We start from the raw sequence: 23,914 nt of genomic DNA, 5'->3' as shown, positions 1-23,914 counted from the left end.
AGATCGCTAGACTCGACTTTACATTATTCATAGCTGATTTTATCACTTCTCTGGATGGCACTTTCCTACTCCCAATGACAATAACCACGCACGAAGTGCTTTCTCATGACACCTGTTCAAGAATTCATAGGCAGTAAACTTCATCCTTCGGGGGAGACCGACTGGAGGAAAATGTCTGATTAAGTGCAGATGATTGAGACTGGACAGAGAAATAAGAGACTCAAAGCTGCTTCTTAATCCGTATACTATATATTCCCCTGTTCTTTGGCACCAACAAACCAGCAATGCCTCTTTCCTAATATTATCAGATGGGGCCGTATCCTTATATTCGGGGATAGCCTGCTTCGCTCAACTCGCTATCACATATTACTTTTACCTCCTGAAATACTGACCAAATATATTTTTCTTATTGATGTAGGCTTCAACCATGATGGCATCACAAAGGGGTTCACGATACCTAGTTGCCCGTTCCTACGACACAGGCGGCGGTCATTAAGATACTTATGCTCATTCGTTTTATCATAGAGTCTATCAGTGCTAATGTGCAGTCAAGAATATCAATGTTGTCTATATACAATTTGAAAGTAAGTATCCACCCCCGAAACACCGTGCCAAACACACTGAATTCAATCGGCAGGAGAAATTGGGATACCCTCTGGTGCCGCCTCCAGAGGGCCTTGGGGTTTCTGCCGAGGCGGCCAGTTTGGCGCTGGGTAGCTGAGCAATTTACATACGTCCTGTCGACCATCATTAGCAACAAGAACACACCAAATAGGCAGGAGGAATGAACAAACCCTTCGTTTCCGCCGGAAATCATCGTAGAGCTTCTTCCAAATCTCACGATCCTTGCACCCACTCTCATGCATCGTACCCGGCTTGACCTTACACTTGGGCAGCATGTCGGCCAGCAATTCCTGCGGCCACATCACCCACGGCTTGGGCAGCGGCCAGTCAGAGAAATGGACCAGCTTCGCCTCCGCTAGTACCTTTTCCGGATCCCACTCTTCGTGCTCATTACCCAGGAACGCCCGGTGGTCGTCTTTGCGAAACTCACCAGTGACCAGTCCATACTGTCGGTGCGGCAGAACCAACGCCGAATCCGCGTACCGCTCGTTCATCAGTTCCATATCGTATCTAACTCGCGAGCTGACGTTCGAGTCGACCTGTCCGTACGAAATGGCCTGAGCCTTATCCATCAACGCATACCACTCTTTGTAGGACGGCTGGAGGACGATTAAGAGAGACGAAAGCTGCTTGATATCAGGCAGTTCCCAGTAGGCGCGGGGCATAGCGACTTGAGAGGGTGGCAGGAAGAACAATTCGTCCATGTTCTGTAGGACGCTAACGTCGGAGTCGATGTGAATGACACGTTCGAATTCGGTCTCTCCAAATGCAAGCAGCTTGGAAATGCTCTTGTCCCAGGATTCGCTTGGTCCTATTCTTCCTGCATTAGCTCCTGACGCCGTCGGCAACTCCACCGTTGTAATAAATGACCTACCCGACCCAGCCTTAACCATCTGAACATCAATCGGCACCAACATCACATTGTATTTCTCCCTGGCCATCGCCAGCAGCTGGCTGTCCCGGTCGCGATCGTCATCTACCAGCACATCCCAGTCCTCGGGGTAAAAGAGCACCCGCTGCGCTCGGCTGCCAAGGCGTTGCAGGGTATCGAAGACGATAAGTGCATTGCACAGGTATGGGCTCGACGTCGCATACTGGCTGTAGGCGTAGAGCGACCAATCGACTCGGTCGTAATCAATATGAGGAAGGGCCGGCGACGGAGGTTTCTCTCGTCGCTGAGATAGGATAAACAGCACGAAGACGAAAATGGCGAGCCAGGCCCGCGGGCTTTTGAGATAGCGGAGCTGACGTTTGATGATGGACCAGCAGGGCTCATCGGGAATGTCGAAGAAGTCGGCTTCGGAGGCGTCTGAGCCCCGGCGATAGGGTAAGACGGGGCCTTTCTTGCCTGCCATTTTGAGAAGAGAGGGATCAATTGAGGGGAGAGGACATCTTTAGACAATGGTTGACGGGTGTTCACTGTCATCGATTACTACTCCGCCATCTTCAGGGAGGCAATCGCCGCCATGATCTGGAGTAATTGTGCTGGTTGTGCTGGCTTTGTCAGCTATCCTACGGATAAAAATAACGCCCAATCAGATCCAGTTGGTTCCAGACCCCAGTGGGAATTCAAGTTACTTAGTAATTACTGTGACTCCGTAGCATTAGTCAGCATGTGCACATTGTTCGTGAAAGACACAGACGCAGTTTATAGAGATTAAAGAGAAATAAAGAACAAGCAATTTGCTATTTTGACGTAGTTGGGTTTGAGATATTCTTGATACTTGATTTATCACTCGCTCGGCGCAGCACGACCCTTTTCACGCAATCCGGCTGGGAATTTACGACACCCGCCGAGAGATTACTCCGGAGGACCAAATCTCTCCACCCACTCGTCCGTCTGTCTGTTCCCCGTCGCCAGTATGGAGCTTTCCCGCATTATCCTCGCCATCGCCGTCTACCTTGGTAAGCCATACAGACAGTCTCCCGTCTGCCTGCTTACTGACTCCGTACAGTCCTCCGCTTCATCCGTACTCGCTTCTTCGGCAACAACACCGGATCCACCATGTCTCACGGAAAGGTTATTGAGGTTGATAAGTGAGTCTTCCCAGCTCTGCTCCGTAAACTGTAAACTGAGAACTGACCGGTCTAGCCCTGTTATCTTCAAGGCGCTTACCTCCAACGGTCCCGTGGTCGTCGACTTCTTCGCAACCTGGTGCGGTCCGTGCAAGGCCGTCGCGCCAGTGGTCGGCAAGCTCAGCGAAACCTACACCAATGTGCGCTTCATTCAGGTCGACGTTGATAAGGTCCGTTCGGTGGCACAGGAACTGGAGGTGCGCGCTATGCCCACTTTCGTCCTGTACAAGGATGGCCAGCTGCAGGAGAAGCGCGTCGTGGGTGGAAACATGAAGGAGCTGGAGGCAGCCATCAAGGAAATTACTGCATAAGAGGGTAATAATAAAGGAAGATAGCCGAGCCCGCAGAAATGGGAAGAGAAATAAATAACAAGCCCCAGTCCAGGTGATGATGGTGGACTCGATGATGTATCCTTGTCTGTTCAGCACTAGCATGGTCACTATAGCGGGAGGACAGCTGCGGACTATCTAGCCGCACGCAAAGCCTCCAATCATCCCATATTTGCATCTATCATTTGTCTCTCTGTTATTGAGGCTACTAGGGGCCGGAGCCGCCGGCTGGTAGCTGAAATGAAGGCGGAATTTCTTCGACGTGAGATTGATGCGGGACGTGAAGCGTGATATGCCTGCGGGGCACGACACTGTTCCGTCGGCGGGACGACACTTTTGAGAGGCTACGGAGGGCTACGAGAGGCTACGAGGGACGACATGCAGCGGTATTGAATGCAGGAGGAAGACATGTAGTACTCAGATTATTTAACTATAGCGGTGGGATTGACGGCCAAGGCAGGCACGCGACGCTGCTATGTGAATGGTTAATGACCTAGGCGCCGCAACGGAGTAAGGAACAAAACAGACAAGCAATCAGGTGCGACCCTGTATCTAAAGGTCTATTGTTCAGTGTTGTATAGCTAGCTGCGGCGATAACTTCTTCATGTGTTTACGGCGATTGAAATTTAGGTGGGTTTGACGTCGTTTATGGTCATATTGTTGCTTCAGCCGGTGAAGCGTCTGCATAGCTAAACATCTTACATAGCGAGTTCAACCGGGTATAGGAATAAGAAACGAATTAAATTGTAAAAGTCTTTGCCCGCGGGTATCATCGGCACTCGAATTAATCAAGCCAGAAACCAAGAAAATCCTCGAAATGAACGTAATCAATCAATCCACTCCTGCTCGAAATCAATCAGTCGTTCCCCAATTCGCCAAGAAAAGAAAGAATCGCAATGAGACTCTAATTGAAAATGAACAAAGACCAGGCCATCAATAACCCACTGATGGGGTTAAATGAACCGGCCCGTCAATATCATGAGACGTCGCCAACAATCATGCCCAGTTTCCCAATAACGATACTGAACGGGCAAAAGTAAAAATCACGACCCTCGCTGTCACAACAGAAAACTCAGCTCGTCTTCGCTATCATCGTCCGAGCACGGAATTATCCGCTCGACTGGGGGAGGTCGCGTACGAGTGGAGCGTCGAGGACCCTGCATCTCCGATGGACTGGAAATCAGTGTTGGGGGTGGTGGCTGTTGTTCTTGTTGTTGCCGTGCCATACTGGGAGTCCGAATCAGCGGCTTCACCGAGACGGGCTGGTTGATGATAACCACCTCAATCAGGGGAGTCACTTTGGTAGGGTCCGCCCGGGAGTTGCTGGGTGTGATTGGGCCCGATTGTAGTCCCGTCTTCTTCAAGGCGCTGTTCTTGGCCTGGGGTAGATCGCGAAGGGCCGCCCGCGCCCGGGTGGCTATCGGTGCAGAATTGGGTTCGAGGGAACCAGCCGCAGCCATCCTCCTCGAACTTGACCGAAGTCTCTTGGGTGACGGTGGCCTCCAATCATTTGTCCCACGTTCGCGTTTCCAGCTCATCGATGGCGCAGATGATGTCACGCTGGATGCAGCCTCCTCCGAAGGTTCAGGGCTGGGCGACTTGCTACTGATCGAACAGGCTATCGCCGCTGGTCGCCGCTCAGCTCTCGCAGCCGCAGGGCTTGAAGCGCCGTCATTACGGGGAGCCACGGGTTTGGCGACCGGCGTGCTGGCTACCCATTCCCCAATGCTTTCTTCCCATCGATACAGGCGGATCACATCGGTTTGTGGCACACGCGCCAATGCGGCAGAGTGATGAGCATTTCTATCTTGCTGGGATGAAGCGGCTTGTTCTTGGATTTCGAGAGCCCACGCGTGGTCATCCACATCCAATGTAACCTCCGCCAGCGCCATTGCTGTTTCCGCAGCCACCTTGGCGAGGAGCAGAGAAATGCCCTTCATCGTCGTCACCTGCGCAAGCCGCCATACGATCGCTCGAATTTTCCGAGGTGTCCTCGCAAGATCATCTTCGCGCTCATGGCCGCAGCATCGAAAGACTTGTTGGACAAAATCCGCTAGTTGCTTGATTGCATTCTCTTGATGTACCAACGATAGACAAAGCGATTCTAAGTTTTCTGGCGAAATGGCGTCGGACTGGCCAATGACCTCGGGCGTGCAATTTTCACTGCACTGCAGCGTCCACTCACCCAACAAGATGTATCCCCGACGCAGGGAGTGGAAGCTTGGACCCTCCATCTCACGCCGCGATAGTACCAATCCGATCGCCCGTTGCACCCCGAAAGACAGTGCCTCAACAATATGCCTGACCTTCCTGCCTGTCAACTTGTCATTGACGCCAGAGGTTTGCGTCCGTGCCATATACATGCCACAGAGTGCGGTAATCAGACTCGCTGAAAGATTGCTGAGCGCATCCTGGATGGGAACAGGGCATGGAGCTTGGTCTTTAGGCACGCTTGTAGGCTTCGTTACCGACGCACGGGTGTCCTTTAAACGTACAGACCGAGGTACCTTTCTCCCCTTGCTCCGAGCTACCAGCGAATCCGTGGCGGGGTAGATACCAGCAGATGAGAGGATGATAGCCTCGATAGTCCGGGTCGCAGCAGCTGAATCTTCGTCGCCAATTGACAGTGACCGGATAGCCCCGTCCACGCACTTTTTCCATCTTGTGGTGACCATCCACTCTGGCGGAAAAGCCCCACGAGACAGGAGCTTTGTCATCTCATCAAAAATAAAAGATCTCCTTTCAGGGGCCTTGGAATAGTAATTGCGCAGTATGTAGATAGGATTATCGCAGTGGCCCGCAGGTTTCGAAGGGTCAAAAGCCGTTGGGTAGTCGTGTGTCTTGACGGTCGTAAGATATCGTGATATAAGTGTTTCGAAAGCATCCAACTCCCTGTGCTCAAGACATTGCTCTAGCAAGCGACAGGCAGCCAATTTGGGTACCCATTCTCTCTGCATCATCTCCGAAATCAGATGGATGCCTTGCGCACGCACAGCTTCACGAAGCGGCTGCCATCCACCGCCGCCAGGAGCATATTGAGCTTCAAGTTCGGTAAAGTATGCATCACACATATCAACATCCTCATCCGGCTCCGCCTCATCCTGCAGGCGCTGCTCCTCAGCAATGAACTCCGGAAGCCGTCGCGCAGCCATAGACAGCAACGATCGGGCACCGCGACCCTCCTGTTCATGTTTGTGTATCGCCGGAGCGGGCCTAGTATTCTCCAAAAACTTAATAAGCATGCGATCCAAAAAGCGCGCAATATCCACCAAGCCCGGATCCCCCGATAGATCCAAAACCTCCTTCCATGAGCCCTGGTATGCTGGAAAACTGGGTTTATTCGTCCGCGACTGCCTGCGCCGCTCGTTGGCCCCGACAGCACTCACTGGTGGTATGGGATTCCGAAAAAGCCGTTTGCGAATAGATAATGTCGCTTCCGCCGGTCCTGGCGCAGTTCCTGTGATCAACGGGGTCGCGATTTCGATAGCGCCAGGCAGCGTCCTCTGCACTTCCGGGCTCTTAATCAAGAGTCGACTGCGTCTCCGAGCGCCATTCCTCTGACCGCGATTCGAGTAATTATGCCTCGGCCGGCGATTTCCCCGGTTCCCTGGAATCCATGCTGGATCGTCGGGTTCCTCGTCTGAAAGATTGCAGCCTGATTCTGGACCGGTTTTCTTGTTATTTGGTTGGAGTCGCAAACGGTCGGAATCGTGGTGATCGGGTTTGGCTTTCGATTTTGTGTCTGCTATGCTGTTGCGAATCTCATAGTGTTTCTGGAGTCGGTGGTGGATGGATGTCAACGGGCGCAACATGCGGTTCGCCCATTTCGCGGTCGGTCGGATATCCTCCATGTTGCGCCAATTGCGTCGCGGGTTAGCGCTAGTACTCGCAGGAAGCTCCACGCCCGTAATGAGGTGTAATCCAAAAGAGGCGCATCAGAACTGGGCTTGTCGTGGTTGTTGATGTCTCATAAATAGTGATCTATGTCATCGGATGTCGCGAGCGAAACACGGCGAGGTAACCAAAACTACTAACTGACAGAGTGCGTGGAGGCACCTAGATACGTCCGGAATCCAATATAACTCTGTAAAATACAGATATACAGCTAATCACCACCCCACGGACCCAGAATTCGGTTGCAAAATCTGAATTGAAGTAAGTGTGAATTCGAGATGTTGGGAACTGAAGTCACCAAAAGAGAGTTGCGCAGACACGCGATTCTGCCGCCTGGACGGAGTTTGGCCCAATGAGATAGGACGGCTAAGGTGACCGCCTACCCACTGGAACTCGGAACAGTCAGGAATGAAACAAACAAACAAACAAACAAACATACTACGTACAAAGTACTTACTATCTACCTGTAAGAGTAGGGCTTCACCTACGGGGGCATACTTATCGCGGATCCAAATCAAGTAACCAACTGCGGCATGTCAAGTGAAACTACGGAGTAGCTTTGGATCATTCACTCCCTTTCACCCCATGCATTGCCCCGTTTCGTGTCTTTCCCTAGCCCCGTCGATCCTTATCCTTTTTGCTTCTTTAACCCCAATCTCCCCACCATGCTTCTCCGCACTCTTCATTCGCCCTCACTCTGAGTGTCGATACCAATTTCACCATGCTACTTCCTCGTCTCTGGCTGGCGTGCCTCACGCTGCTCGTGGCTGGGGCCGCTGCCGTCAAGGTCAATCCCTTACCAGCTCCACGCAACATCACCTGGGCTTCGTCGGGCCCTAAGCAGCTGGCCGGCTTCGTCAGTCTCCGTGCTTCCCAGGACACGTCTGATTTTATTCTGGCCAGTTAAGGGGACCGTGCTTGGGATTCTATCGTCTCCCTGCAATGGGTACCTGCAGCGACCGAAGGTCCCGTGCCATCTTTTCAACCCTTCCCCACCGGTACGGCCGGGGTCGCTAGAAGGTCCTCGCAGGCACTGCCATCGCTCCAATTTGTCGATGTGAATGTGTTGGATATTGGCGCAGATCTCCAGCAAGGGGTGGACGAGTCTTACACCCTCGAAGTCACCGAAAGTGCTACCTCGGTGGTCATTGAGGCTCCCACCGTGTGGGGGGCGCTCCATGCCTTTACCACTCTCCAGCAGCTGGTCATCTCCGACGGACAGGGGGGCTTGTTGATCGAGCAGCCCGTTAAGATTCAGGATGCCCCGCTCTATCCCTACCGAGGAATTATGCTTGATACTGGTCGAAACTTCATCTCGGTCAACAAGATTTACGAGCAGCTGGACGGCATGTCCCTTTCAAAACTCAACGTTCTACACTGGCACATGGAAGACACCCAATCGTGGCCCATAGAGATAGATGCCTATCCAGAGATGATTCACGATGCATACTCCCCCCGCGAAGTGTTTTCGCACGCTGACATGCGCAATGTCGTGGCCTACGCGCGAGCGCGTGGCGTGCGGGTCATCCCAGAGATCGATATGCCCAGTCATTCTGCTTCCGGGTGGAAGCAGGTCGACCCCCAGATGGTGACCTGCGTGGACTCCTGGTGGTCCAATGACGATTATTCCCTGCATACCGCGGTAGAGCCTCCGCCCGGCCAGATGGACATTATTTACAACGGCACGTACGATGTCGTCTGACAGGTCTACAACGAGCTGTCCAACATCTTCCCAGACAACTGGTTCCATGTGGGGGCGGATGAGATCCAGCCTAACTGTTTTAACTTCAGTAGCTATGTTACCGACTGGTTTACGCAGGATCCGTCGCGCACCTATAATGACCTGGCCCAATACTGGGTCGACCATGCCGTGCCAATTTTCCAGAACTACAGTGCCTCGCGGCGATTGGTCATGTGGGAAGATATTGTACTGTCAACAGAGCATGCGCATGATGTCCCTACGAACATCGTCATGCAGACCTGGAACAACGGGCTGGACTACATCAACCAGCTGACCGCCAAGGGCTACGACGTGATTGTATCATCGGCGGATTTTATGTATTTGGACTGCGGGATGGGGGGCTTCCTAACGAATGATCCTCGCTACGATGTAATGAGTAATCCTGATGCAAGCACACCAAACTTCAACTACGGCGGCAACGGGGGCTCGTGGTGTGCGCCGTACAAGACATGGCAGCGCATCTACGACTACGACTTCACGCAGAACCTCACTGTTACCCAGGCCCAGCACATTGTAGGAGCAGAGGCGCCGCTCTGGTCAGAGCAAGTGGATGATGTTACGGTATCCAGTCAATTTTGGCCGCGTGCCGCTGCGCTGGCAGAGCTGGTGTGGTCTGGGAATCGTGATGAGAACGGGCGGAAACGCACGACGCTGATGACCCAGCGCATCCTGAACTTCCGCGAGTATCTGGTGGCCAACGGGGCTCAAGCGCAAGCGTTGGTTCCTAAGTACTGTGTGCAGCATCCGCATACCTGCGACTTGTATCTAAACCAGAGTGCGATTCAGTAATCAGGCTGGGAACAACAGCTGGCAGCGTAGCATTTAACGTGACATATGGGATCGATGTGTAGGTGACCTGAATTGCTTGCGATACTGTCTAGTACTGAAGATATTTGTTTGACATCTACGTTCATTATCCCAGTAGAACCTGAAATGTACGAATATCACAATGTTGCGTGAGTTCAGCCTCAGGCTCTCAAATTGGTCCAATTGGTCCAGCAAACTGAGCAGATATGTCACTTGCTCACATGTAATCCTCACTCAAGCAGAAACGTAGCAGATTGCATGATACGGGAAATCTTTGCAATTTAATGAAAGATGAAGGCAAAAGTCATAGTAGAATAGGAACGAAATGGCCATGAGTAGGGGACTCAGACGGATCTAAGCCAATTTTTGGGAGGACTACATTATCATCTACTGAACAATAACACTTGGCGAGAGGCTTTTCTGTTCGGTTACTGTAACGATCATTTACTTCTGCTTGTTCTTTACGTCCCTCTCCACGTCTAAGCCCACAATATATAGTGGCTTTGATATGCAAAATTTTTACTGTAAAAGGAGTAGTCCCTGCATTCAAGTTCCAAGAAACTTGACTTTTTTATCCAGAGTAGTCACCCTCTGAAAGAACATTGTATTCCTTAGAACTTCCGAAGGGCACACTGATGAAGGGGGTGGTCACATGACCCAAGGTCACCACATCGTCTTCCTGGCTCCGCGATGCTTTCCTCTGGCATGAGGTTCGAGCCAACCGATCGCCTCCATAGCTGATAGTAACAAACGGCGTGTATGACAGTGTAACGGGCAGCGAAGGTGGGAAGATAGTTCAATACTGCTTCCTGAATTTATGCGGGAACCGGTGGACCCCCCTAGAGTGATCGACCTCGGAATAACACCCGTCTGCAACCATATTCTAACGACAGGAGAACCTAATTTCAACCTCAGGGCTAGTTTACTATCTTGTCGATGAGACAAATCTTATTTTTGACGACCTACCATCTTCGAGGACAGCGGAACAATCGCATCTGCTCACAATCAATCCGATGGCGCAGTCCGTTGACTTGACTCACGCGACACCCAACCACATCCCGTCAATTGCCAGACCTTTGGCACCTTACATCAAAAGCCGCCAAGATGCCCTATTGATCCGACAAGCCTTGACCATTTACCTTCGTTCGCATATCGAGTTCGCAGAAAACAATACCGAACATCCAGGATGCCACAGCCAATCCCATCTGTCGTTATCAGTGCCGCACGAAGTGGTGGTCGATGTCAAGCGGATTCCATCGGAGTTGACGGGGTTGCGAAAACAGTACCTGGAAGCGCTCAAATTGAACGTGGCTGCGAGGAGGGAATACCAGTCAGTTGTGGAGAAGGCGACTTCTGTGAACCCAGAAAGGGGCATGACACGGGCGGAAAAGTTACCCGTGGATTCGTCTTCGGAGTTACAGGAATACCTGCGGCTTCTCCGTGACCGTCGTCGGCATGCAAAGCTCCAGGTTTTTGAACACTACATTCAAGAGCTCAAACAACGTGATACGCCAAAACCAGCAGATCTAGAAGATAGTGGAACTCATTATCAGCAGCTCGTGCCACCACCAGACTTCGAAGTTACCCAACATGGCGCTACAACAGGGCTTACCGTCGAAGAGCTAATGCATAACCTGGAAAAAGCCGTCATCCGCGCTAAGGCTCAGCTGGAGAGAGAGAAAGGGTTATTAGAAGAACTTCAGGCGCAACAGATGCCCGTTGGGGCCCAAGATATCCCACGCGCAGTAAAGGGAATGGCGTTACAGCGAACTCGAAATGAGCTGGTGCGTTGGGTGGAGGAGAAACTGGTAAGTGCTGGGAACGATGAGAACCGTGTAGCCTCTCAAGACTTCCGTTCCGAGGACATGGATGAGTCTGTGCGTCTGCTCGGGGAGAAGAAGGCACAGATCGCACAACAATACACTGCATATGCGGATGCTCGCAAGCGTCTGCTTGATGCCGCCTCCAGAGCTTGCCAACCAGTTACTCTCCCGGCCGGAAAGCCCCCATCACGGCCTACTAGCTTAGTGCAGGGAAAGAATGCATCAGAGGAAACACAATCTCTGGATGCATTGGGAGTCCTTACTTTTGCTAGCGATGTCCTCCAGCCGTTGGCCAGGAGCCAGCGGGCATTGGCACTGCAGAAATCCTACCTGTCGGGTATGCTCGCGAAAGAAAAAGACACAACCCTTCGCATCCTGAGCAGGCTGCGAGATGAAAGTCATCTTCTCCCAGAGTACCCGATTCTGGCACGCCAGCCGCGGTTTAAACATGCAACAGCAGCTTCGGCTTCGCACCAGGCCACGGGCACAGAATCTGCCAAGCCAGACCAACTTGTTGGTCTGGCCGAGGCATGGGCATCTGCTTCGGATGCAGCAGGGATGACTGAACAAGAATACGTAGGGTACCGACTGGAGGAAGGGATGGAGACAGCGCAGGATGCACAACAGGTGCTAGAAGATGTCTACAGTATACTTAACCAAAACCTGGAGGATACCTTGTGTGACAGGCAAGGCGGATCGGGCGAGGACAGTATCGGGGCGTTGGGGGCACGATTAACTCGGTCACGGGCCAAAATGCAGCAGAGCCAACAGTCAGCAAAAGGCCCATGGAGTGGGCTACATGGTCAAGTGGCCGTTGGCAGATGATCTGTGATGACGAGCAGCCACTGTTACTACGTGATGTTGTTTCTTGGTCTTGTCTCTTACTCGTAGATTGCTTGTCTTGTGTTATCGCGCCCCGTTCCCCCACGTTCTTCCCTTGCCTGTTAGAAATTTTCGAAAATAGCGCCAATATTACTTGTTTCTCCAACAGCTGTTTCAGTCGTGATTGAGTGATGATCGTTTGAATAAAGAAGGGTTTCACCAAGAAGAGCTGGCCCATCCCAGGATTTAAAAACTCTTCCAGGCAAAAGCGGTGTTACCAGCGAGGGAAGATGGCAGTCCAAGTCAGTATGACCTGATACGCAGATTGGGGTACGCGTTCAATTCATTGCACAGATCATATGGAGCCTTTTCGATAATTTGGGAAGTTCAGTATAGTAACCAATACTATCATTGCAGCATCACACCACTTGTATTCTGTATTATCTATACAATCAGATCAAAATCTAATCAATCGTCCCGCAAAAGAGAAACTGTACAAACGAAACTGGGTATATGAGATGAAAATTTCACAAATCCACACACACCATCCTATGTCCCACACTGTTGTTGAATACGACCATCGTAACCGGGTTAGACCAAATACAAGTAATAGAATAATCCCACTCCTCGAGTTGAAATGAGAAGGATAATAGCAAACAGCCACACAATTATTATATCCCCTTTTGAGCAGCACCGTTATGTCAGATTGACATCCTGGAATACAGAAACATCCCATATCCCTGTCATGTCGAATGGAAAGCCGTCCATCGTGCCGAAGGTCCCGGAGATGCTCATCATATCGTCGACAATATCATTATTTGTTTGTGTCTCCGGAAGGGCGATGGCGGCGGGATTCACTAGTCGATGAGGGTGGGTACTATCCGGAGGCTGGCCGAGGTCTGTGAAGGTGGGCGGATGTTCGGCGCTGGGGTTGGCGCCGGTGCTGTTGTTCAGGCGGTTGAGGAGACGCTCGCAGTGGTCGAGACACATGTCGGCGACATCCCAGTCTTCTTCTTCGCGGACACGGCGAAGGATAGATCGGAAGGTTTCGACGTTGGCTAGGCAGGAGCGGGCCACTTCGGGGTCCGTGGTTTCGAGAGCGCAGCGGACGAGGAGGGTGGCGGTTGTGGTGAGGTGGAAGGCGCTGTCTGTGAGGTTGTTAGGGTCCTATCTTTCTCTTCTGTGGATCATGGGAGACATCTTGGGGGCGCGGCATACATGGAAGCCAGAATTCTTGGAAGTTCTGTTTCCGAAGGGATGAGATGAATTGCACGATTTCTTCGGCGGATCGGCGACACTCTGTTTGGAAGTAGCGGCGCGCCTCCGGGTTGTCTGCCTCGGCGTTGTTGACCTCCTAGGCAAAGTTAGTATTGCCCCGAGTCTAATAGATAAGGCTCAATGGTTCTCACGTTGAGTTCGACACGGCTAACGAGCATCTTCACTGCAAGGAAGCCGAGCTGCAGACTGCTTGTACCAGAGATACGCTCCTCTGTGGTATTCGTGCTGATGGGGTTGCGGAGCCAATCGGGGAGAGAGTCCTCCCACGCGTCGAGATCTGTGCGAATTTGCCGCACCTTCTTCGTCGTTTCGCGGTGGGCTCGAGACTGCAAGCCGTAGACGAGCGGTAATAGCTCGCCTAAGATCTCAGTGAGCCGGCACAAAGCAATGTGGCAGTGGGCAGCTCGCACGCGCTCGGGCGTCCGAGAAGCCTGGGGGATCAGAACGTCAATCGTGGGAAGAGGAACATCGTATTGATTTTTGGCAATCTGCGGAGGCACGCCGTGACCAAAACTCCCCCTGCATTTACGTTAGTGAGACGCCAGATCCATATATGGGCGTAGGTCGGATAGGCTTACCAGCGATCATGGATCACGACGCCCCACCAAAGCCGCATACGGTGGTTCTTCTCGGGGCGGGATAGCTTCCAGTGACTTGGATCGCGGTTGAGTCCGAGACAATGTGCGAGGGAAATCATGCGCCCACAGCTGATGGCATTTCCCGTCATTGAAAAGATGGGCCGACCTGTAAGATCGATGAGGGCTGCACTGACTGTTGAAAGCCCAGGCGCCGAAAATTCCTCGTGGAGCGCAGCGACAGTCATATTGACTGCGTACCGGGCATCTGGCTTCGGGTGACAGGCCAGCTTGGGGGTGTGTTTCCAATAAACTAGCGACATCGAATAGACCTGGCATAAGAGCGACGCTGGCGGATCTCCCGGGGACTCCGACAAGAACGCCTCCCAGAAAGTTTCCCCATCAAAGATCGGAAATGCTGCATTGAACCGGTCGATGAACCTGAGAAGGAGAATTAGCATGGCGCCTCACACTACCTTCGGGGTCCATTCTATGAGAAAGCGTACAGTCTGACGAGGTCGCGCTTGAATGGGCCGAGGATCTGCTCGAGGATCTCCTTCTGATTCTCCCCGGGAGGAACTCCGACCCGCATACCCTGCCTCCGCCGAGACACTGTAGTGTAAAGAATGGGCTTTCGAGGGTCGCTGGAGTAGACGTTGTATGGCTGACTTTTTGGTTCGACCGATTTGCTAGTCCGTTCGGGAGGCATGTATCTCTCGATAACCTGGGCATCATCGGCCACGACAGGACCAACAATTAGGACCGACTCATTGTGGGGGTCATCGACTCCTTGGCTCCTGGATTCACTCCTCCGACGATCTAAGGCCGAGTCCGAATGTGCGACGCTGGAAGCGCGGCGGCGGCTGGGGTGCGACGAAGAATCAATTGCGTCCGGGGTATGCTTGCGTTTCTGACCTAGCGACGAGACGCGAGTGTGATCGGGGACCCAAGGTTTCGATTCATGGCCATTGGTGAGTGGAGGATCATTATTGGCCTCTTCTTGGTAGTGACAATCCGCTCCTTGGACGCGGCACAACAGGCATGATTGACCCGGGATGTCAACGGTGCACCGCGATTTGCGCTTCCTGCACAAGTCGCAGGCCCTGACCTTGTGTGACCGGTATGGTCTGGCGCCAGCATTAAAACCCGGGGAAGCCAGCTTCGGCGTGGCAGTGGTGGAAGCAGTGGTCGGCGGCATGATGCGCCCCAGTTATTATTTTCTTTTTTTTATGGTTGGCGCAAACCGGAGATCATAAGCGGTAGCGGTGGTAATTTAATTTCTTCTTTATCGGGCAAGTGTGACAGGTCAGAAGCCCGGACTAACACCGAGAGGTGAGTAAGTAGTAGGATTTAAGATCGGGAGGAGCTGCAAGATGATCGGTGAGTTGCAAGAGTGATTGTGCCTAGTCAAGTCATTCATTCGTCGGACCCGGCTAGATCGCAAGGCCGAGGGACAGCATTGAGATTCTTGGGGCTGGGAGGGGGAGACGGGGGAAAAGAGAGGGGAGGAGGGGGGGGAGGAGGATGGATGCTAATCGCGAGAAAGCGCTGATAAGTGCATAGTCATTGAAGAAACCACCCCACACAGTTGATTGAAGGATGGAAGAAGCAAGCAGCTCGGTCTGGCTGGTGGCCGAAGATCTCCTTGCGTTTCTGGAAGCGCGCGCGCGATCGAAAAGGGCCAGGAGAGATTGCCGAAATTCTTGCTTGTCTTATCGGAATCTGCTAAAAATCCCTGTGGGGGGGAAGGAACGTCTCAGTCACGGCTGAGTCAGCCAGGGTGACCAACCACGTGCTGCCGATTGATGTACTGGCGTGTACTGGCGTTCCATGCAAGGCACTAGTCCGCTTTGGGAGGAGATCCTCGGCATCCTCATCTTTCCTCCACCATCAGACAAATAGCCTCCATAGCTGGTAGACCTTGCATGAGCGAGCTCCATCAGCCCAGTGAATTGATTGATTACTATTGCCTTTACTTTATTTTATTGTCGGCTCTTTGTGGCCCTTTAACTGAATACTTCAACGGCCACAGGACCAACACTACGGAGGAATGGAGTAGTAGGTCCTTGATAACTTAGTAATGGACATCAGGAAAATGGGTATATACATATGTCAAGATTATGTCCAAGCAATCGAATTGATCAATCCACAACACCGGTGTCATCAGCCCAGCTCGGCTGGATACTGCGGCACACGGCCTCGTAATCCCGAAACTTTTGAGAATCCTCCGTCAGTCCTGGCGTGGTCCAGAACATGGTCCAGTTCATATCGGACAGTTTCCATGTCCCCTGCGAGCGCTCAAAGTACCACTTGTTCACGGGATTGTCCTTGCGGCTGCGCCAGCACACGCCGTTCGGGAAACAAGAGCGGACCATTGCATTGAAGACGATGTCCGCCACACCACCAGCACCTTGACTACGTTTCAAAACGGCAAACTTGTCCAGATAGGGAACCATGCGAGCTTGGCTCGCCTCACTCCCATCATCTTCCACGCCGGGAGGGAGCTCCCAGGTCAAGATGGCGCCTCCCTCATACTCCCCTGCAATGATAAGTCCGGCCAGGCGACCGTTAACTCGATTGAGGTAGTCTTGTACGTCGAGTTTGCGATTGAAGGAATCCTCGATCAGATGGACCAGTCGCGGCAGGTCGATCGAGGGATCATCGAGTCCCAGACGCGGCCGATCTTTGGCCGTCCAAGGTGAAAGCCAAGGATTGGGGATGATGGTCAGCGGCATGCCTCGCTTGACAAACGTGGTATGCGAGGGCTGTGTAGCGATCGAGTCCCGTCTGCCATTTAGGGCTGCGCGTCGGCTGAGGGGCAAAGAAGACGAGAGCAGAGGCTTGTCGGTCAGAAGATTATGGATAAGCGGGTTTCTCTGTCTTCGGGTTCCAACAGCTGATACATCTGGACTAGCGCCTCCAGGGCTCTGTGCTGAATTTGCAACTTCGAGTGGGGAAGTAATGATACTAGACGACGCCGAGGGTAGCATCGCCAGTGCGGCTTGGCTTAGTCGCAGGTTGTTTATATGACCCTCCACCATGCTTGTACCCAAGGTTAAGTCCGATGAGTAAGCTTTCTGACTAGGAGGCACTGGGACGACTTCCGTATCGGCGAATTTGGACAGAGGGTTGCTATCAGCGATAGACGGTAAACCTTCTTCCGGAAGATTATTCTTTGCAGATGCTGCTGACTGCCACACCCGCAGCAACTCGTTCTCAATGTCATCAAATTCTTGTTCCATATTGATGAAAACATGGGACGTCTGAGGTCCACTGAAAGCAGGAATCCCGCCCAAAGGGTCCAGGAGGATGACTCGATCCAGAGAAACTTCCTCCTGCAGGCCCGCGATCCGTTGGGCCGTCCGTATGGGATCTTCATCAGGGTCGGGATTTGTTGCCAGGCCGGCCAGCTCTTTGGTGAGGGCCAAGATGGCATCGCTGGCCGAGACAGTCACTGCCCGAGGAACGTCTTCAGTATAAGCAATGGGGGCCAAGACCACGATGTGACCATCGCGCAACGGCCCTAGCAGTAACTTTCGAGATAGGACTTTAGGCGCCTCAGGGTTCAGCGCAGAAACGGACAGGACAGAGTCGATATGGGCGGATTTCGAGTCCGGCTGGGCATCCACAGCCGTTGAGATGCGATCTGCCTGCTCGGCCGCGATCCTCCGCAGTTGATTAGAATCGCCTGCTGTACCTGGGTCGACTACCACACAACAAGCCATTCCCAGACGATTCAGCTGCGATAGGGTTTTGGCCACGCCGTTGACCGTCGAGTCATCGAGAAGCTGCGGAGTGGTTATTTTGACCAGGGCCAAGTGCAGGCGCTCAGACACATCTTGAAGGGGAGGTGTTGGGGTTGAGTCATGTCTGAAGACGGGGCTGTCATAGACCGATCGGGAGGCGCCATAGAACGAGGTTGAGCTGGCACCCGACGACACTGGTGCTGCTGCTTCCGCTACTCCGGGTTGCTTGGCGGCCGGCTTCAGGGGAGGAGTTCCTTGGTGTTGAGCTTTGAGACGGGCCAAATAAGATTTGGCCTCACGCTTGGTCGAGGCGGAATTCAACAGGCTGAGGAAGAATTCCCGGTCCAGGAGCTTCTCCTTGGCGCGGCGACCTAAGCGATCCCAACTCTTGCTGCTGGAGGAGAACTCGGCACTCTGCTGCACTTGCCGACCGGAAGCCGAGGAAAGACATCGACGCGGGGCACTGCCACTACTACTAGTACTACTGCTGCTGACGGCGGCAGCGGCAGCAACACCGCTGCGTTGCAAGTGTGTTGATGTGGTCGATCGCAGCCCGACCAAGGTCCTGGAGCTCATAGTTTCGGACCTGGAGGTGACTCTTGAGGATGCGTCGGTCTGTAGATGGAGAGGTGGCCATCGATCGACTGGGCTGAAAAGCGCTAGGCAGCCACGTGACTGACACTAGGACCTCCGATGGAGCCCGACATGTCATGGACATCAGTCACGTGAAGGGTGTGTGTGTGTGTGTCTAATACTCTAGAGCAGGATTCATGATCTATTCTTGTCGGACGTTGGCAGTGATGGATTATCTATTTGGTGTCTATCAGCGCGGCTTGCTGGTAGTAAGATCATTATGCACTCTTCATGATTCATAGAAGTCGTGTCACCGGCCTATGGAGTGGCCATCCCCAAAGAAAACATAACACACGAAAGTAGTTGACAGATCCATGCTTACCCACCAATAAGTATCATCGGCCTGTTTTTCATATCTTTCAGTTCCCCCATGCCAGCATGCTTTGCCTTCTTCCTTTTAACCGCTACTCCAATGATATCCAACAACTCCTCCTCTCTCCGGACAAGAGCATCAGATTCCAGCTCCTTCATCCTTGTTTCACTAATTGGTTCCCCGTTGTTTTCCTTCCGGAGGATATCTCGCAAGGATACTTCGGCGTTGCCAAACAAGCATACCTTCAGATTTCCATCACATGTGATGCGTAACCGGTTGCAGGTGCCACAGAAGTTATGGGTCATGCTGGTGATAAACCCGATCTGGCCTTTAAAGCCAGGAACCTGGTAAGTTTTGCTCGTGTTGTTTTTGTGATCCGGCACCTTCTGGAGATCTGGGTACTTCTCCTGGATGGTTGCCAGCATTTCTTGGTAAGAGACCATCTTGCCCTGGCTCCATTTATTGCCATCAAAGGGCATGTACTCAATGAAGCGTATTTCAATAGGGTTGTTTCGCCCTAATTCGATAAAAGGGATGATTTCCCGCTCATTGATTCCCCGCATTACCACGCAGTTGATCTTTAACTTGATTCCAGCCCCGGCATGGTTTAATTCAACCACCCGGTCTATACTCTTCATCACCGCATCGAAGCCCTTCCTCCGTGTCATGATCTGGAACTGAAAGGGATCCAATGTATCAAGGCTAAGGTTGATCCCAGTCAAGCCGGCATCAACCATGGCATCGAGTTTGCGGTGTAGCGAGATGCCATTCGTTGTCAGACAAAGCTCACGAAGGCCATTGCGTCGCAGTTCCCCGATCGACTGCATCAGGGGAATGATATCCTTCCGAACAGTAGGCTCACCGCCTGTCAAACGGATCTTGGTCACGCCCTGCGAGACGAACAGCGACGAGAGGTATATAATTTCGGGAGAGGTAAGGAGACGAGCCGGTGGAGATAATGGGACACCTTCCTCGGGCATGCAGTAGAGACAGCGAAGATTGCATCGCTCGGTCACACTGATGCGGAGGTAGTCGTGCTGGCGGTTGAAGGTATCTGTAAGAAATTCCGAGAAAGGCTTCGCGGATTTCAGGGCAGCCCATCGTGGCGGCACGGATTTGGTAGAGGGGGCCGGTGAGGATAGCCTATCTTCGAATCGGGTGGCTGTCGCTATTGCGTTGGTGCTGTGATTCCGGGGGTTCCAGACGGCGAATCGGGCGACGTGAGAAGAGGGCCCAAGTCGGCTTGAAGTAATCATCTTGGCCGAGCTGGCACAAGACAATAGCTTTGGCATCGTGGAAGTGGTCAGGGTAGATTACCCGGTCTGAACTAAGTATTAGATCGCTGGGTTTGGAGGAGAGTAATAACGTCCTCCGCTTCTTGAAGAAGCTGGTTCAAGATGCCGTGTAGTACGGCGGGCATTAGCGGCCATGGAGTAAAAGCTTTCAAAGTCCCTTACCTGCCAGTATAATGGATCAAGACTTTCGTGAGGGGGCGGGTCACTCATCGGAATCACGTGGGGTTGCTTATCTGTCTGGTTTGCCTCCCGCGGGTCCCTTGTTTAGCTTATCTGCGGAGTAGTATTATTAATTCCTTAATTAATGCCCAAAAGATGAAGACTTTGGGGTTCACCATCGCTGATCTTCCGTCCAGTCCTCCAAGGCCACAAACAACGGGAAGCATGAGGCATCAGAAGTAAACTGCAATCTACGCGAATTCCTCATAATTCAGTGCCCAGCGAAGCTCACAGGAAACACATGTATTTACAGAGTATGGCGGGGCTAAATTGAACCCCGAACCCCCACCTCCTGCGAGTACAACAGATACAGGATAGCTTGTTCGGGGATCCAATTAAGATGTCCGCCCCTACTTAAAGTACCTTTGGAACATGCTGAAGAACGGCAGATAGGGTTGTAACAAAAGCAGGTGGAGAAACAACACTGTGATCACGTGAATACTGCCACTCACATGTCGATACGCAGGGCGGTGAGAGCCAGAAAATCTCCCGCCATCTCCGCATTTCCCCAAATCCCTCCGATTACCTCAAATCAGCTGGTCTCTATATCAATCGGCCATCGCGTGTCGATTCCCATGCTGCTTCTATGTCTATAATACTCGGGCGCGTCCCGCGCTCTCTGTCAGTACGGCTGGCTAAGGTCGGATATCGTCAACCCAGAGCAAACGCGACATCTCTGATCCGACTGATCTCCCAAAACGCAGTCGCATCAGCTAGAAGCTCTGGGCTTAACGATCTTCCATCGGCATATACCTGGCTAACAAGAACGCCAGGTCAAATCGTGAGAACTGCTCTCCTTCTGATAATAGTTGCTTTGACTAAGTATTTCAAGAGACACCAGATGACGTTCTTTCGAACGTATCCCCTATCCCAGAGTCCCTCTCCTCGTTAGACTATGTACCCGTCCTCCTAATCACTTCTGCATTCGCCCACTGGATCGACGTATCGTCAAACCCGTTTCTTGAACAATTTATCAACTCTTTATACCCCTCTACACCCAGCCACGAATCTTTAAGACCCGTCCATGCCATTGTTGCCGTGGTCGATAAGTTACCCGACCTCCGCGTCAGGCTCGAAGAGATTGCCGACAGCAAAACCCCATCTGACTCTGATGGCGTGTCGTTGTTGCTGGTGAAGGCAGAAGACATACAGGGAACCATTGCTGTGCCTCGTCGTGTTCGGAGTATGGAAGCTGCAGAGTCCAGTCTGGTCTTCAAACTCCAAAATGACGCATTCTCCAAGGCTTCGCAGAGGTCGACCCATGAACTTGGACTACGTCTTGCCAATACAATATTCATTAACGGCAATGACACCACTCTTTTCGGCACGCGCTGGACCTATACGCCTTCCCAGCAATATACTTTGGAGCAATCCGTAAATCTCTCCAACTGTACGGTGACCTCGGCGGTCGCTTCCGTACAAAACTCATTTAAGCTCCCGTTGTACCCTGTTGGCCAACGAAGGAGAGTTATATCAAGCATGGGAAATATCCTTCGTCAATTGGCAAAGCATACGGATAGTCAATCAACGGAACCAATGCCAGCTTCATCTGAACTGGAAAAGGAACTACCCCGCTACATTGAGGAACACGGCATTGTTGACCGGAGGGTTTCTGTTTGGGCCCTGATTGAGAACTCCGAAAATGGCTTCCATTTGGAAAACAACGCTAATATACAGGAGAGCCTCGTCAAAGCAATCCGCGCAGGAGGCAAACTCCATCGGGTTATGAGTGGCGGCGGTGGATGGGGAAAGAAACAGGGTCTTCTATCTTTAGACCCTGAAACGACCTTTGTTGAAGCAGACAATGAACAGGGGCTCCTGAGTCTGGAAGATCTCTTCGCAGACCAGGAGAGACAACCACTCTCAGATATATCACCTCCGCCGCCTGCGTTCTTTGAGATGCCACAACTTGATGAAAGTATGTCAAGTCTTTCTCAAGCTGCAGGACCGGGTGACTATATCCAGTTTTTTGTCTCCGTAGAATCAGACCATGCTCCGGATTCTCTCAAAGATGGAAGCATGCGGTTGACTTTTGGCATTGTTGCTGATTCCGAGGCCATTCCCAGCTCTTCCGATCGCATGGAGAAGGATCTGGGTGTCGTATCTCAGTTCTTTGGTGCGCTTTCGGAGAAAGCATTTACTTATTCGCAACCTGTGATTGGCACGGGGGCCTCGGATTCCCTAAAATCAAGTGCTAAGTTTGATATTCCCGGATGCCGCGTGGCGTTAGTGATGGAATGATCGACTTCTGTGTGCAATATCACATGTATCAAGGGAATTTCACTCTACACAGGCACAATGCCCAGTCTCTCTACCTCATGGCCTCTTTCATTTCTACAGTCTCATCTTCCTGACCTGGCTGTGTCTACGGCGTTGTACTTCTACCTATCTTAATAAGATCGCGAACATGTTCATCTCCGCCCATACATAGGATATCGATACTGAACTATCGTACAGCCATGTTCTTCCATCAAGGGGACTCAACCACACATGCGCCTAATAGACCAAGACGTACACCATTGTTCTACTAAGTTGCTTTCACAGTGCACCCAGTCAATGACCCCACCATCGCTGTACGCTGGGCCGCGGTACCCTATGCCAGCACTGTCTGGGAGAAATTGTTATTAGAGCCGCTGGCGGCATTGCAGTGGCTGGTTATGACTGATCTCTACCAGACTGCCTTGTAGACAGAGACTCATTGGGTCATATTGTATAAATATTGTAAAGTGCAGATGGTACTGAGGGTCACTATGATCATCTGGTAATATATATGTCACCATGGCATTGAAGAAGCTAGCCTTATAGGCATGTCAAGGGGCGTTGTTGTTCTCGTTGCTTGTATCGGCTTAGTATGCGTAGGTCCAAACCCAGTATCTTTCCCTAGTTCTTGTCTTTCTTTTCGACCATCCATCTCATGAGATCGGCGTAGCTTCGCATGTCACATGCATCACGTGATTTGATCCAAGACAGTCTCCCGCGTTCCGACGTGTCCGATGACCTCATCAGCGCCTCCCGACCACAGTTGATCCGCGTCGTCTATAGGGCGTGAGATTGCTCGTCTGAATCGTCTAAATGATCGCCTAATACGTTTCATCTCATATAACTGTCTATGACGTGTAAACAGTCGGCACTTGGGCACGGCTGTCATAGCCCATAAGTCTGGGACTGCTAGAGCAGCATGGGTGTCCAGGGGCTCTGGACGGTCGTACATCCTTGTGCACGGCCCATCAAATTAGAAACTCTCAACAAAAAGCGCCTGGCTGTTGACGCATCGATATGGATATATCAATTTTTGAAGGCGGTACGCGACAAAGAAGGCAATGCCCTCCGGAACTCTCATATCGTGGGCTTCTTTCGGCGCATATGCAAGCTCCTCTACTTTGGTATTCAGCCGGTCTTCGTGTTTGACGGTGGCGCTCCAGTACTCAAGCGCCAAACTATAGCAAACCGGAAGAAACGGCGCGAGGGTCGGCGAGAAGATGCCGTGCGGACCGCTGGAAAGCTGCTGGCTGTGCAGCTGCAAAGGTCTGCTGAGGAAGAGGCGGCTACCCGCCGGAGGGGGAGAACGGAAAATGAAGAGGAGGTGCCAGACAACCCAGTTTATGTTGGTGATGCTTTCATAACCGAACAGGAAAAGCAGCAGACGCGCTCGTTCAAGAAGAAGGACGCCTACCATCTGCCGGAGTTACAAACCAGTCTTGAAGAGATGGGGGCCCCCAATGACCCTCGTATCATGTCC

At 52.1% G+C, this 23,914-nt stretch overlaps 10 protein-coding genes across 10 annotated transcripts; 5 read left to right on the top strand and 5 right to left on the bottom strand.

The window, feature by feature from the left end:
- Positions 1-626: 626 nt before the first annotated feature.
- On the bottom strand, positions 627-1,979 carry An03g02990 (uncharacterized protein; the record flags this gene model as incomplete). The annotated part of the gene is made up of 3 exons (XM_001390158.3): positions 627-737; positions 795-1,435; positions 1,499-1,979. The coding sequence occupies 3 exons, from the start codon at positions 1,977-1,979 to the stop codon at positions 627-629; spliced, it is 1,233 nt and encodes a 410-aa protein (XP_001390195.1).
- Positions 1,980-2,629: 650 nt separating this feature from the next.
- An03g02980 (uncharacterized protein) lies at positions 2,630-3,011 on the top strand (the record flags this gene model as incomplete). The annotated part of the gene is made up of 2 exons (XM_001390157.3): positions 2,630-2,661; positions 2,717-3,011. The coding sequence occupies 2 exons, from the start codon at positions 2,630-2,632 to the stop codon at positions 3,009-3,011; spliced, it is 327 nt and encodes a 108-aa protein (XP_001390194.1).
- Positions 3,012-4,087: 1,076 nt separating this feature from the next.
- Positions 4,088-6,880, bottom strand: An03g02970 (hypothetical protein; the record flags this gene model as incomplete). Its single annotated transcript, XM_001390156.3, has 1 exon — positions 4,088-6,880. The coding sequence occupies one exon, from the start codon at positions 6,878-6,880 to the stop codon at positions 4,088-4,090; it is 2,793 nt and encodes a 930-aa protein (XP_001390193.1).
- A 764-nt stretch (positions 6,881-7,644) lies between these two features.
- An03g02960 (uncharacterized protein) lies at positions 7,645-9,453 on the top strand (the record flags this gene model as incomplete). Its single annotated transcript, XM_059746994.1, is given in 2 exon segments — positions 7,645-7,825; positions 7,880-9,453. Coding segments are annotated over 2 exon segments (1,755 nt in total).
- Positions 9,454-10,484: 1,031 nt separating this feature from the next.
- An03g02950 (uncharacterized protein) lies at positions 10,485-12,119 on the top strand (the record flags this gene model as incomplete). The annotated part of the gene is made up of 1 exon (XM_001390154.1): positions 10,485-12,119. One exon carries the CDS (start codon positions 10,485-10,487, stop codon positions 12,117-12,119), a length of 1,635 nt encoding a protein of 544 aa, XP_001390191.1.
- A 693-nt stretch (positions 12,120-12,812) lies between these two features.
- On the bottom strand, positions 12,813-15,167 carry An03g02940 (uncharacterized protein; the record flags this gene model as incomplete). Its single annotated transcript, XM_001390153.3, has 5 exons — positions 12,813-13,264; positions 13,335-13,470; positions 13,526-13,913; positions 13,973-14,410; positions 14,476-15,167. The coding sequence occupies 5 exons, from the start codon at positions 15,165-15,167 to the stop codon at positions 12,813-12,815; spliced, it is 2,106 nt and encodes a 701-aa protein (XP_001390190.1).
- A 943-nt stretch (positions 15,168-16,110) lies between these two features.
- On the bottom strand, positions 16,111-18,291 carry An03g02930 (uncharacterized protein; the record flags this gene model as incomplete). The annotated part of the gene is made up of 1 exon (XM_001390152.1): positions 16,111-18,291. One exon carries the CDS (start codon positions 18,289-18,291, stop codon positions 16,111-16,113), a length of 2,181 nt encoding a protein of 726 aa, XP_001390189.1.
- A 375-nt stretch (positions 18,292-18,666) lies between these two features.
- Positions 18,667-19,953, bottom strand: An03g02920 (uncharacterized protein; the record flags this gene model as incomplete). The annotated part of the gene is made up of 1 exon (XM_001390151.1): positions 18,667-19,953. The coding sequence occupies one exon, from the start codon at positions 19,951-19,953 to the stop codon at positions 18,667-18,669; it is 1,287 nt and encodes a 428-aa protein (XP_001390188.1).
- An 808-nt stretch (positions 19,954-20,761) lies between these two features.
- An03g02910 (hypothetical protein) lies at positions 20,762-22,416 on the top strand (the record flags this gene model as incomplete). The annotated part of the gene is made up of 2 exons (XM_001390150.1): positions 20,762-20,956; positions 21,010-22,416. The coding sequence occupies 2 exons, from the start codon at positions 20,762-20,764 to the stop codon at positions 22,414-22,416; spliced, it is 1,602 nt and encodes a 533-aa protein (XP_001390187.1).
- A 937-nt stretch (positions 22,417-23,353) lies between these two features.
- On the top strand, positions 23,354-23,914 carry An03g02900 (uncharacterized protein; the record flags this gene model as incomplete). The annotated part of the gene is made up of 1 exon (XM_059746993.1): positions 23,354-23,914. A coding segment is annotated over one exon (561 nt), but the record flags the coding sequence as incomplete, so codon positions are not given.

Source organism: Aspergillus niger (genome assembly GCF_000002855.4).
Source record: "Aspergillus niger supercontig An03".
Lineage (NCBI taxonomy): Eukaryota > Fungi > Ascomycota > Eurotiomycetes > Eurotiales > Aspergillaceae > Aspergillus > Aspergillus niger.
Note: the sequence above shows the minus strand (reverse complement) of the source record. Positions and strands in the feature narration are given on the sequence as shown.